General features: G+C 38.6%; 1 protein-coding gene across 1 annotated transcript in view; it reads left to right on the top strand.

Annotated features, from left to right (window-relative positions):
- Positions 1-2,188: 2,188 nt before the first annotated feature.
- LOC308278224 (putative C-mannosyltransferase DPY19L2) overlaps positions 2,189-13,898 on the top strand; it is a gene marked incomplete at both ends in the record, with an annotated part of 66,235 nt that continues 54,525 nt past the window's right edge. The window contains 5 exon segments of the mRNA XM_080717849.1: positions 2,189-2,223; positions 2,317-2,453; positions 2,510-3,524; positions 3,526-3,911; positions 3,914-4,281. Coding sequence (XP_080573975.1) covers positions 2,189-2,223; positions 2,317-2,453; positions 2,510-3,524; positions 3,526-3,911; positions 3,914-4,281 — 1,941 coding nt within the window.

Genomic DNA, 13,898 nt, shown 5'->3' with positions numbered 1-13,898 from the left:
ATAGTCTTAAGATTTATATTTAGGTCTTTTATCTAGTTTGAGTTAATACTTGTATGTGGGATTAGGTAAGGGTCCAATTTTATTCTTTTCCATGTAATTATTATTTTTCAACAATATTTAGTTAAAAGATTATTATTTCCACCACCAAATCTTCGTGGAAACCTTGTCAAAAATAACTTGACAATATAGGGAAGAAGTTAGCTCTAGGCTTGTATTTAACTCCAATGGTCTATATATCTGCCTTTAGAACAGTACTACACTGTTTCAATTATTGTAGCTTTATATGGTTTGAAATCAGAAAATATACATCTTCTAGCTTTGTTTTTGCTTCGAGATTGTTTTGGGTATCTAGAGTCCATATTCCATATCAGGATAGATTTTTTTCTGAAAAATAAATATATGATAGTTTCACCTAAAAAAAAAAGAAAAAAATATTCTCTGGTAAGAAAGAAAGCAAAAAGAAATATTGAAATGTTATCTTTAAGTCATCAAAAGCTTGGTATCAGACAAATGAAACTGTTATGTGAGATTATCATTTTTAATTTTGGATAAATTGCTATAATACTAGATGTCAACCACTAAGCCAAGCATGGGAGGGAGGGATGTGGAGAGAATGGGGTGGGGATCGGGTGGGGGCTGACTGGGCGATGTGTGCATGTATGTCTACAAAAGTTTGTATCCCACTATGATGTATGAATACAGTGCACCAATAAAATAAAATTAAAAAAAAATAATTAACTGACTTACTTATATATCTCCTCATTGTGTCAATGAAATCAGACCATGTATTTTTATTTTTAAGCTTTGATTGTTCGAGGTAGGGTTTGATCAGGGACAGTATCTTCCCCTATAGTTGCATATGGTCTCAGGCATAACATCTATTACTACAGGTTTTTGCTGCTTCGTGTTGATAAGTTTTTTCTTCAAGGGGGCAGCAAGTAGAATTGATTACATAAAATTTTATCTACCTTAGATCAAACATATGAGCCAGGTTCTGAAATCCATTTGTAAATTATCAAGATCCTTAAAATTGTCCTATTTTTTTACACTGGACTATCTCAGTCATGAGAACAGGAATGATTCCTGTAATCAATGTATTTTGCTCCCCATCTGCCACCTCCTGAAAGGACATATATTTGAAGGCAGTTGGATAATAAGATGTGCCACTCTTAGTCATACAAAAAGGCATGAGTTTCTGTGACAGTGGAGGATAACTGGGCTTATAAAGAGGTGGTGTGAAGGGGGAAGTTGATGGGTAAAAGAGAGTAGAAGAACCTGTAGAGCTTACAGCATTTTCTTTTAGAAGCATCTGAGGAATCTCTTGGTGCTACAGTTGTAGCTGTAGGCACTGGAGGAGACCGATTTGTGGCACTTAATAAATCTTCAATTGGGTCTGGCTCATCCCTTTTTTATTTAAGGGCAGTGTGTGTATAGAAAAACTTACATGTAATATAACTTTGGTTTACATAAAAGGCCATAAAATGTATATAAGCATATACATTTATTTAGTATTTAGTATATAAGACTTTTGTATACTTTCCTTGCTTCCAGAACAGGTCAAATAGCTTATATTGTTAAAATGCATAGTCCATATTTTATTTTATCTCTCTCAGACTATGCTAGAGAAAAAAATGAGTCTCACTTTCATGTTTCCCATTACTTTCAAACAATTTCAATTATGTAATATACTTTCAAGGGTGTGATATTTTTAGAGATAAAAGTAGAAATACCCATGATCTTGTCAATCTCCATGTACATTTAGGATATTTTTAGTTATTTTTAAAAACAACAGAGAAAAGAAAACACAACACACACACACACACACACACACAAACACTCACACACAACTAGGATTTTGAAACAAGACAAAACAAAAAGACTATCAGAATCAAATCGGTGTCTGTCTCCACTATAAATCCACTTATAGCCAGCATCCCTGCTAAGAAAATATACAGCTCAATCAACTGAAAATTGATGATTCCAGGATCCTTGACATCATTATGCAATTTCAGGGTGCTCTATTAGCCCATACCATATTCTCCAAGCCAGCTCTCGGTTCTTAAGTCAGGTGGCTTTATCAGCCCCTACAGAAAAATGCATACAAATAAAAAAGTTTTTTTGGAGCTGTGCGCGCGGACCCTCGAGACAGCGCCCTCTGCCAGCCGGTGCGCCGGGGTCCGCCGTCGCCATGACGACCTTGCGGCCGGCAACGGCCCTGGACCAGTAGTTGATGCTGGGAGGCCGGCCGGGCCCTCCGCACGTTGCTGAGAGCGGGTTGGGCCCGCGCCCTCGAGTGACCCAGCTCCACCCGGAAAGGGACTATGAGAAGAAGATGGTCGGGCAAACGAGAAATAAAGTCCAAGACGCGTGTCCGGAGCCGGCTCAGTCTTGGCGCAGCATGCAGGTGAAGCGGCGGCGCCGCCCCGCGGGAGCCGGGGAGCCAGAGATGGAGGGCGCGCTGCGGAAGGCGGCGGAGCAGCCCGGGCGCCGCGGATGCTTTCCCTCTTAGGAGGCAGGAACCTGCCCGGAGGAGCCCGGGATTACTCGCTGCGGAGGATCCGAAACGTGAGCGCGCAGAAGTGTTTGCATCTGGAAGAGGTCACCAGGTCCTTTGTCTTCGGCCGCTTCCATTACCTCTACTGTGTCATGGAGCCGCTCTGCCAAAAGGTGCGAGCGCTGCAGACCCGCCGGGCCTCGAACAAGGTCACCTTCAGCATAGCTGCCTTTGTGGGGATTTGGCACTGGATGCATTTAATAACACTTTTCGAAAATGACCGGCATTTTTCTCACCTCTCATCCTTGGAACGAGAGATGACTTTCCGCACCGAAATGGGACTTTATTATTCTTACTTCAAGACCATTATTGAAGCACCTTCATTTCTGGAAGGACTGTGGATGATTATGAACGACAGGCTTACTGAATACCCCCTTGTAATTAATACAGCGAAACGCTTTCATCTTTATCCAGAGGTAGTCATAGCCTACTGGTATCGCATGTTCATGGGAATGATGAACTTTTTTGGGCTACAAGCCAAGACCTGCTGGAATGTGACCAGAATAGAACCTCTTAATGAAGTTCGGAGCTGTGAAGGATTGGGAGATCCTGCTTGCTTTTACATTGGTGTTATTTTTATTTTAAATGGACTAATGATGGGATTGTTCTTCATATATGGTGCATATTTGAGTGGGACTCAATTAGGAGGTCTCATTACAGTACTGTGCTACTTTTTCAACCGTGGAGAGGCCACCCGTGTGATGTGGACACCGCCTCTCCGTGAAAGTTTCTCATATCCGTTCCTTGTACTTCAGATGTATATCTTAACGGTGATTCTCAGCTCGAACAATTTTGGAAGACATTACATCGTCCTCTGCCTTTCCAACATCGCGTTTATGCTTCCCTGGCAGTTTGCTCAGTTTATACTTTTTACACAGATAGCCTCATTATTTCCCATGTACCTTGTGGGATACATTGAACCAAACAAATTTCAGAAGATCATTTACATGAATATTATTTCAGTTCTCTCGTTTCATTTTGATGTTTGGAAATCCAATGTACTTGTCTTCTTATAACTCTTCATCTTTGTTAATGACGTGGGCAATAATTCTAAAGAGAAATAAAATTCAGAAATTGGGAGTGTCTGAACTCAACTTTTGGTTAATTCAAGGTTGTGCTTGGTGGGGTGGAACAATTATTCTGAAATTTCTGACATCCAAAATCTTAGGAGTTTCAGACCATATTCACCCGAGTGACCTTATAGCTGCCAGAATCTTAGGGTATACTGATTTTGATACCTTAATATACACTTGTGCTCCTGAATTTGACTCCATGGAGCAAGCAACTCCACTGAGATACACAAAGACATTACTGCTTCCAGTTGTTATGGTGATTGCTTATTTTATCTTTAGAAAGACTGTGATATTTTATGTGTCTTATCTACAAAGACTTATCTAAGAAAACAGCTTCTTGAACGTGGTGAGCTGGTTTTTCACACATTGCAGTTGTTGGCCTTTACTGCCCTTGCCATTTTAGTTATGAGGCTGAAGCTGTTCTTGACACCACATATGTGTGTTATGGCTTCCTTGATCTGCTCACGGAGGCTCTTTGAATGGCTTTTTTGCAGAGTTCATTTTGAGAATGTTATCTTTGGGATTCTGACAGTGATGTCAATACAAGGTTTTGCAAACCTCCACAATCAATGGAGCATAATAGGAGAATTTAATAATTTGCCTCAGGAAGAACTTATCCAATGGATCAAATATAATACCCGAACTGGCCTGGTTGTAGCATGCTTGAAATCTGGGATGTGGAAGACCCTTCCAACGCAGCCAACCCACCCCTGTGCAGCATCCTGCTCAAGGACGCCAGGCCCTACTTCACCAGTGTTTCAGAATAGCATGTACAGAGTGCTGAGGGTTAACTGAGAGCGAGGCTACCCAGGATTCTGTGGTGCAAGACATACATTGAAAACAAATGCCTTTTGCCTTATTTTCAGTAATAAAATCACAAGCTTTAATAAGAGACACTTGAAAATACATTAATAAAATGATTTATTTTGATTATTAAAGGCAAATTCACTGTTTTTCATTGAATGTCAGTGTCTTATTAAGCTTGTAATATAAATTATTAAATCATTTCATAGTGCATAAAATGTTCATCTTAGTTTTAAAGAAAATTATATGTAAAAACAGTGAAATTTAATAAATCAAGGATATGTAAGTCCTTTGTTAACTAGGTGAATGCTTCAGATTTTCTCTACTACCAGGTGTAACAGACCCCCTGAAACCACTTAAATGGGAGAACACAGGCTGTGAACTGGTGCTGATGACAACCACTTTTCCTCTGAGAGGAAACTAACCATTTGTCTTTTCAGGTGGGTTATTTTTTCCTTTTACTACCCCTCAGGAAAAGCCTTAAATAATCTTAAAGCTTTTTTAAAAAAAAAGAAAAGAAGTCTATTTTATATAACATTTGAATTTCAAGAAATTTATTTACCCAACCAGATAAGTATTTTCCACTGATTAGTTCTCAACCAGAGCTCAACAACAGGCATTAATCTGTTAGAATCAGTGGTTTTTCTTTTAATATCCAGGTAAAATGATAGTTTGCATGGTAACCAAATTTGGGGGTTAATCATATTCAGAAAACAAAATCCAGTTACATTTATCAAATGAGGTTTTTAATGCTAGATCTTGAACAAAGCAGAGGCCTTTCATCCTGATGGCCCTGAGGCTTACTAGACATAGTCACCATCTTTTACAAAACTTTTTCTAGCCACCATCTTTTATAATGCATATTTTTAAGTTTTCATTCATTTTTGGTTTTGGAAGAGGAAGGTCAGGTTTTATAAATCCTCTCCCCAGTAAAATGTACCCAACAATAATGCTTTGAAAAGAGGCAATTATCTTGAAGATACAGTTGCTAAAGGCAAAAATACCACTTTCTCTGTGCTTTGTAAATATTAAATATGTTAAATCTGTAGTACTTCAATGTGTATCTACTCTAAGTTAATCATCTTTGAGTTTTTATACTTATACATCCCTCATGTTCTTGACCCGCTATATTTGTAATAACAAAAATGACAGTAGGTAGGTTGGATTAGTTCACTAATAGTAGGAAGGCAATCAGATGTAGAAGACCCAGTAAACTTGTTTTTCAACTTAATACAGATACGAAACATTTTGTTTATTTTAGCATTGTCAAATAATTTGTTTTACTGTATGGAGCAAAGAAGGAAAAGAGACAAAATATCTAACATCAAACTGAAGAAACACGTTGTATATTGAGTTGTATTAACTATAAAAAGTTCTGTGCACATAATATTTTAATATGGATTTTTTGTTATTTTCCTGTACTATGTATGTTAAATAATTAAAATTTTTGAAGATAAAAAAAACAAAAAGTTTTTTAAAAACTATCTGTGAGATTCTATTCCAAGTAATTTTCTTGAGTTCTTTTAAAATATATAACCTCCTTTATAAGCATACCAAAGGTGATTTGCTGATGTCTTTGTGTGTGTGAGTGTGTGTGTGTGTGTGTGTGTGTGTGTGTGTGTATCTGTGTGTATTTGAGGATATTTCTTTGGTAAGATAAGTTTAGTTGTTAACCAGATGAGTTTGTGTGTGTGTGTGTGTGTGTGTGTGTGTGTGTGTGTGTGTGTATACATGTATGTATATTTGGCATTTCTTTCCTTTGACTAGGAAGGATAAATGCATTTTAGCATGGTTTTTTAATAAAACAAAGCAAACTTTAAATAAACATTTTCTTGCTGGTCATGATGGTGCAGGCTTGTAATCCCCGTGCTTGGGAGGTGGAGACAGGAGAATCCCACAGGTTTAAAGCCAGCCTCTCTGGTTTAAGAGACCATGTTTCCAAATTTAAAAAAATAAAAAATAGGTCTGGGAGTGTAGCCCAGAGGTAGAAGGGTTTCCAGGAACCCCAGTACCACTAAATAAATAAATAAACAAACAAACAAACAAACATTTTCTGTTACTTGTAGGTGAAGCTTTTCTCTTTTAATTAAATAATATGAGCAGGGTAATTTTTTTCTTAATCAAAGCAAGAAGCAAGACAAAGAGAAAATTTTTTCCTTTGCTCTACCCATTTAAAATAGACTCAGATTTACTGATTTTCCCCAAATATTAAGTACACATATGAGAGAAAATGCATGAACAAACTTTAGTTAAGGTAAAATAATGAAGCGTCCTCCTCATCAACAATAACTTCATATGTGGACCGGCTTAGCTGGAGCATAAGACAAGGCAATTCGACAAAGATAGTTTAGAGCTTACATTATAACACAGTCTTAGGGAATCAACAGTTTGTGTCAGGTCTGAGTGTTTAAATAAAGGTAGTGCCTATGTATTTTTTTGGAGTCAGTTCCCATAAACATGTGTCACAGAAGCACCTCAGACTTAGCCAACTGTGAAAACTCTAGACCAATTCTCTCATGTGGGTTTTTCTGGAGAAGCAACAAGTTTATTCTAACCTAAGAACAGAGTGTGTTAGCCTAAAAGGGTGGTCCCTGTTTTTGTTACTTGTAAGCACTCATTTTCAAAGAGAAAATGGGTTTGTTCAGAAAATGGGAGAGAGATACAGAAAAACAGAAAAAAATCTATAAGTTTCATAGCTAGTTGTTGAGTTTAGAAGCAATATTTACACTGACAATGAAAAAGCCTATAAGAGGTCCTGGAATGGAGGAAAAGGGAGTAAAAATGAAGAGAGGGACCATTCAAGTTGTGTGCCACTTGAGTTCAGAGACTCTCACCAGGTCTATGAGGACAACATCACAAACACACACATGTACACACACACAGAGAGACACAAACAAGTAATGCATACACATAGGTAGAAAATTCATAAACAAGCAGGGCGTGGTGGCGCACACTTGTAATCCCAGCATTTGGGAGGCTGAGACTGGAGGATCGCGGTTCGCGGACAGCCTCAGCTACTTAGTGAGGCCCTCTGCAACTCAGTGAGACCTGGTTTCAAAATAAAGAATAAAAAATAGGGCAGGGGGTGTAGCTTGGAGGTCAATTGCCCCAGGGTTCCATCCCCAGACCCGCAAAAAAAGAAAAGAAAATTCATAAACATAAAAATAATTATTTTAGTAGACTCACCAATGTTAATGTGTTTGAATCCTCCTTGTGTGTTGCCAAATTTTTTATGACTCAGGAAAACACATTAGTTCCATGGAGAGTCCTGTGGGGTTCCCAGGTGTGTGAATGGAAAACTTGCCTCAGAACCCTTGGGGTCCTTGGCTTCCATGTTGAAAAGAATTTCAGCACATGCCACTCAGAGGAAAAAACAGAGGTTTTATTTAGAAAAAGTGGGGATCCATTTTCAAGGGTGGATATGGAGCACCTCAAGAGTGAGAACGGCCCTTGAGGCCTTTGCAATGCCTTTCTCTCCTAAAAAGCACAGATAGCTAGCTTGCTGGCTCATGACAGGTGAGTGGGACAAGTAAGTGGAAGGAAGTGAGGAGAGCTGAGGTATTGCCGAGTTGATTTTCTGCTGTACAGAGATAATGCTGATCTTTTGTGTAAACTCCCTGGTTGTCAGGGGTCATCCTCTTCTGAGCAACTGCACAGCTGCCCAGCAGAGCAGAGAAGAAACTTTGCTGTCAGATCTGAATTTGCCTGGCCTGTCTGATGATCTGCCAATGTCCTCTGTCTCAACAGCTCAGGGAATTTGGAAGGACAGTCCAGGGGAGAGGCTAAGGTGTGGTAGTGCTCATTATCTCAAGGGTGATTGTGAATTCTTTGGCAGAGCCTTGGTGACCTCCAAACCTGGTGGACATGGAGGTGAGCTGTGGGGAGGCTGAGAATGCTGGATTCAGAAGAAAACAGCTTGCTGTGGTGGAGGTGTGCACCCCCATGTCTGGCTTGGGTTCAAGTTTCTAAGGGTCCAAGACCAAGGGACCTCCTGTGTTGATGATGTTCTTGCCATGTGTTCCTGAAAGGCTCCATTTAGAAGAAAAAATCATAAACCCCTAGCAGCCAGCTAATAGTTAAAAAGAAAAATATATTTTACTGCAGCTCACAGCTTAGGAATGTAAAATATGCGATAAGCCCACCCCATCTTATCTACACTGACTGGGTCAGAGCGCCTTGACCCGGAAGCTTACTGACTACACTTGGTATCTTATCTAACACCTGACTACAGAATGTACTTTTCAAATGATTCTGTAATTTTCTGTAAACGCATGCAATCTGGCCCAAACCCCTACCCCCCCCCCAACTGGTGGTCTTTTCCCTATAAATATCCACACTTTCAGTTGCTCGGGGCCGAACTCCTATACGAGTCGGCCCCAGTGCACTGGCTCCTTAATAAACTTTTACCTTTTGCTTTTGCATCAAGGAAAATAAAGTCTCTCGTGGTACTTGACATCGCTTATCCCGAGGTTGATTGAGGGTCTCCCCTCGGCGGGGGTCTTACATTTGGTGTGTTGGCTGAGAAAGAGCGACCACCCAAGTTCCACGAGACACCCGTTGGAGGTAGGATTTTTACCTGTCTGTCTCTGTTTGTCTTGTTTGTCTCCTGTTGCCGGCTGTGTTAATTTCTGTAATTTTTGGTTTTTATACTTTCAGTTTCTGTTATAGTGGTGAGCAGCTGCCTTCTGGTATTTGCAGTTGTCTGTGCCAGTGGTGCCCGCTGGCACAGAACTCCTTGTCCAATTGATTGTGGGTTCGAGTCCCATACGGAAGGAGGGTTACGACAGACGTGTCCGTGATAACCGACTGTTACCCTGGAAGATGTCCCAGGAAGTCTGGGGGACCTCTGAGGATGCTTGGAAACGTCCCATCTGGGTCTGAGGATCATGGGTTAGAGTCCCACTCTCAGCCATCTGGGTCTGTGAATCATGGGTTAGAGTCCCACTCTCAGCCATCTGGGTGCCAAACGATTGTGGGTTCGAGTCCCACATGAAGGGTGCCATCTGGGGCCACTTGCCAGAGGTGGTCAATTGTGTTTGATCTTAGGAGTTTCTCGGAAAGAGGAGGGGCTCCATTTTGTGTGCTAATTGTGTTTCTTTGACTGGTTTGGGGAGTTTTTTGGTGAGAGGTGAGGCTTTATTCTGAGTTTGGTTAAGGGCCAATTGTCTCTCTTTGGTTTGTTTAAGTAATATTTTTTGTGTGTTTAATCTTGACTGTTATGGCCATTGTGTTTCTTATTAAAATGCGTGTACCAGCTGGGTTGTAAATAATTCTTTTCAGCCTAGTAATAGTATTATCAATAAGAGTGATTAATAGTTTGTTAGATATCTGTTGTATAAACAGTTTTAATTTAATAGATTACAAAGCTTTAGTGTCAAAAAGTTGGTGTGCGTGTGGATTTGTTTGGTTTGTTTTCTCTTTTTTGTGTTTAATTTTGGCAATGGGGCAAGGAACCCCGGCTGTTTTGGGGGGAAGGTAAATATGATGTTCTGTGTTCTGTTTGAGATGGCATGTTTTTTGGTATGGTAAAAGTTTTATGATACTGTCTTGTCTTCTATGGTGTTTTGCTTGAGGTAATAGTGTTGAAATAGTTACCCCAGGATAATAAAATGTGATGTTTGTTATTAATTATATGGTGGTTATGATATGCTGTTGGAAAAAAAATGAGATATGGGTCTGAAAAAGCTTCCTGCCTCTGTTCTGCATCAGATTGCATAGAAAAAGATTTTTCAGTACTGTGCATTTATTTTGTGTGTTTAATTTGCTTTTTAATCAGACCTTGGACGGTGAGCTGGAGGGAGGCTGAGCAAACTGCCCTGGGGGTGGCCACTGGAAGATTTCTTCCAGCCCCAGAGAGAAGTTGTCAGCATCCCACTCCTCACTCATCCAACGAAAAAGGGGGGGAGAACGGGTCGAAGCGAGTCCATCAGCCTTTCTCGCTAGTAGAATTGAAAGAAATTAAAAAGAACTTGGGAAGTTATACTACTGACCCTGACCATTACATCAAGGCATTCAAGTTACTCAGTTAGTTGTATGATCTTACTTAGAGAGATGTTAGATTACTTCTTGAACAAACTAACTTCTATAGAAAGGGAGAGGATATATAAAGAGGCTAGAGCACTGGGAAATGAATCTTTTGTGGCCTCCACAAATGGGGAATTGGATGATAAACGGAATATTCCTATAGGGGAGACAGGCAGTGCCACTCATAGACCCCAGCTCCTTGCTAGAAAAAAACAACTTGCAAAATGCAAAAGTTCTTGAGCCTAGCCATGATAAAGTCAGTGCATTCCAGGTGCAGCTTCAGCAGCCTGGGATCCGCAGGGTCTTAGTGCTGCCAGATTAGTTTCCAATTGGTTTTGCCTGCAAGCCTGGAGAGAAAAGTTCACATGCAGTTCTTTCATGAGGATTAAATATAAGGCTATAACACCTACTCAAAAGAATAGATGCTAACGTTATTAGTTAATTCTTTACCCAGTAGAAGGGAAGGCCATCCTCAGACAGACTACCATACTTCAGGCTGCCAATTTGGTTTGACAGAGACTTAAAAAGGGAAAGATAGATAAACAAAAGCCACTTAAGGCTTCTGGCTGCTCACAAAAGCCTAGGCTCAAGTCTATTTAAGGTGGAAAAGCAAGCGCAACTCTGGAAGAAATGCTCTCAACCAGGAAGCCATACAGGCCCTCTGAGGCCTGGCTCACAGTGCAAAGGGGAACCATTAAATGGCTGAGCGCCCCCAGTTCCAGAGGGAATCGGGGTCCTCAGACCTATGTTCCCAGTGAGTCCTCCCAATTACCACCACCTGAGTTAAAAGAGCCTTAGGCGATCACACAGTGAAATCTCGGAGGCCAGATCGGAGGCAGTGTCCTTCTTTCCCAGCCCAAGGACCAAAAGCTTAGCCAGGGTGGGGAGTCTTTCCAGGCCAGCCCTGAGCCATCTGTTTATTCAGCCTGCAGAGGTGTTTAAAATGACCTTCCTTTCTACGTTCTTAGCCACACCAGAAAATTCAGCTCCTCTGATAATTTTTTTTCTCTTTTGCTGGTTGCACTAGAGTTATTACTCAAAGATCTTTTTATCTCAATTAGTCTTAGCTAAAATGGTTACTTCAAAAAATTTGTCCAATTAGACTCCTGTGAGAGTTGATTAAATAAAGCTATTTTCTTTGAAAAAAATCAATGTTTTAAAACACTAGGGATGTTTTTTATGATGTCGTGAATTTCTGTGGTAATTTACAACAGTTTTTAAGGTGTGTGGTCAAATAAAATATACAGTGTTTTTAATATTGCTCCTTTTGCAAAATTAAGGTTTTAAGATGCTATTAATATTTATCTAATGTCTTAATTTTCCATGTAATCTATAGTTCAATTGAGTTAAAAAAAATGCTAAAGGCAATGCTTTAAAATGCTCTTAACTTCATGAGGTTTAAAGTAACACTTAAGTCTTTTAAATGTTTTTTTTATTGCTGGTATATGAATAACATTTAATGGTATGCTCCTTTTGGGGTTTGTTGATAGATAACAACAAAAGAATAGATGTAAAAAGTCTATAGATACATTTCTTTATATGTTGGTAAATACAGAAAAAAAAGGTTTTGTGAAACTAAGAAAGCATATTGTAAGGTTTGTCCTAAGGTTGTCCCTAAGGGAAACAAAGGACCAGATAAAAGGTTAAAGGGTTAAAGCAAGATATAAAGCATGGATGGAATTTGTTTGGTTGTAAATTTTATCCCAAGATTGTCCCAAATGGGAAAAGTAAGAAACAGGATGAAACAAGAAGGTTAAAACACGTTACAAAAGATGTGTGATAAGTTGCAAAACAGTGTTTGTGATATATTTGCATATGTGATAAAAATAAATTATTTAAAAAAAAAGAAGTAGGTTTCTAATAAGCCTACCACTTGTGTATTCCCAAAGAGGACATTGGGGAAAAATAATTCTTTAAAACTGGCTTCAAAGTTATTTATCAGAGAGCAATTATGGAAATCACTTTACTTTTCTTTCCTTGTCATGTTGCTTTGTGGCCCTGTCTGCTATTTTGTGAATGTTATCTCCTACATCAGATGGTGTTACAGACAAAACCTGACAGACATCTATCAAAGCCCTTTGGACTGCTCACCCATCTGACATACTCACCCATCTGACTCCCTCACCACCCACCTGCATGCCTGTACCCTAAAGCCGGGCCCCCTGTTCAGCTCGAAGCAGTTTATGACTGAGTCAGCATCCTTATTCCTTTGCTAAGGGGTACAGGTTTGTGATAAAAATAAGAAAAATTTAATAAAAATTGGGCTCATGATTGTTAGCAAAAATTATAAAAATCAAAATATATTTTCTGTGTTTACCTTTGTCCTGATAGGTGTCAGAAAATGAATAAACAGAGAGAAAAAATGCACCAATATTGGAAAGAGGCATCAAAATGTATTAATGTGGCAATATTAAAAATATAGTCAGAGCCTAGGTGCTATGGATACCAATACAAATAACACAGGGTACATGCCCACTTTGGAATTTGGAGCATGTACTGTCCACATGTGTCCTTAAAGAATTTTGGGTCATTTTTTATCTGTCTGCTAAAAATTGTTTATGAAAATTTCAAGATACAAAAATATATAGTTCTACAAAATATAAAGGCTTTGAATTAAAATTCCTTTGTATAATTGGTAATTAATATTGGATTAATACAGCTTGCTTTTTATAACAATTTATATAATAATTTTTCTAAGTATAAATGTTTGTGTTTTAACACTTGGTGTTAACTAAATTAAGAGTCAGCTTTAACTGACCAAGGTCAATGTTTAAAACAATATTATAACTCTAGCCTGATGGCTCAGAGACAAAGAAAAAGATTTTATTATTTGGCCTACATGTAAAGGCTTATTTTTGCTACTGACTCAATCCCCAGCAGCTTTTTGTTCTTAAAGAAAAACTTTGTTAAATGTTTACTACATGAGTAAATCAAACAATAATAAGAAGGTACCTTGGTTCATATGGCTTAAATTGTTAAAAGTTTAAGGTTGTTACTGAAAGATTAACATACTTTGTTTTCTTCAGGCTGAAACAACTACCATCATATTGTCTTCCTGGTAATAGATATTTAAATCATAATGTCATTCTATATCTAGAGTTATCTAAATGTGCTAAAAAATTTTAAAAATCAAAAGTTAAAGGTTAAAGGTATGAGTTTTATATTTATATGTAAACTAACCAATAAGATTTTTGTCTTTTGATTCAGAGATTTAGCCTTAAGACCTGGGTTAAAAATCTGTTTATCCTGATTAAGTAAGTGTTTTATTATTGATAGTAACATATTTATTTTCATTGTTAATGTTGTCATTTAAAGGATAGAGCTATCTAATTTTTATCAATATTGTTAGCTCACATAGACTTATAGTTACCAGTGTAGCCCAATATAAAATTAGGTCAATGGACTACTAGAATGAGGCCAATGTAAATTTAAAATTTGGCTAT

The sequence above is a fragment of the Muscardinus avellanarius genome (assembly GCF_963383645.1).
Source record: "Muscardinus avellanarius genome assembly, chromosome: 21".
NCBI lineage: Eukaryota > Metazoa > Chordata > Mammalia > Rodentia > Gliridae > Muscardinus > Muscardinus avellanarius.
This window is presented reverse-complemented; position numbering and strand designations above follow the sequence as displayed.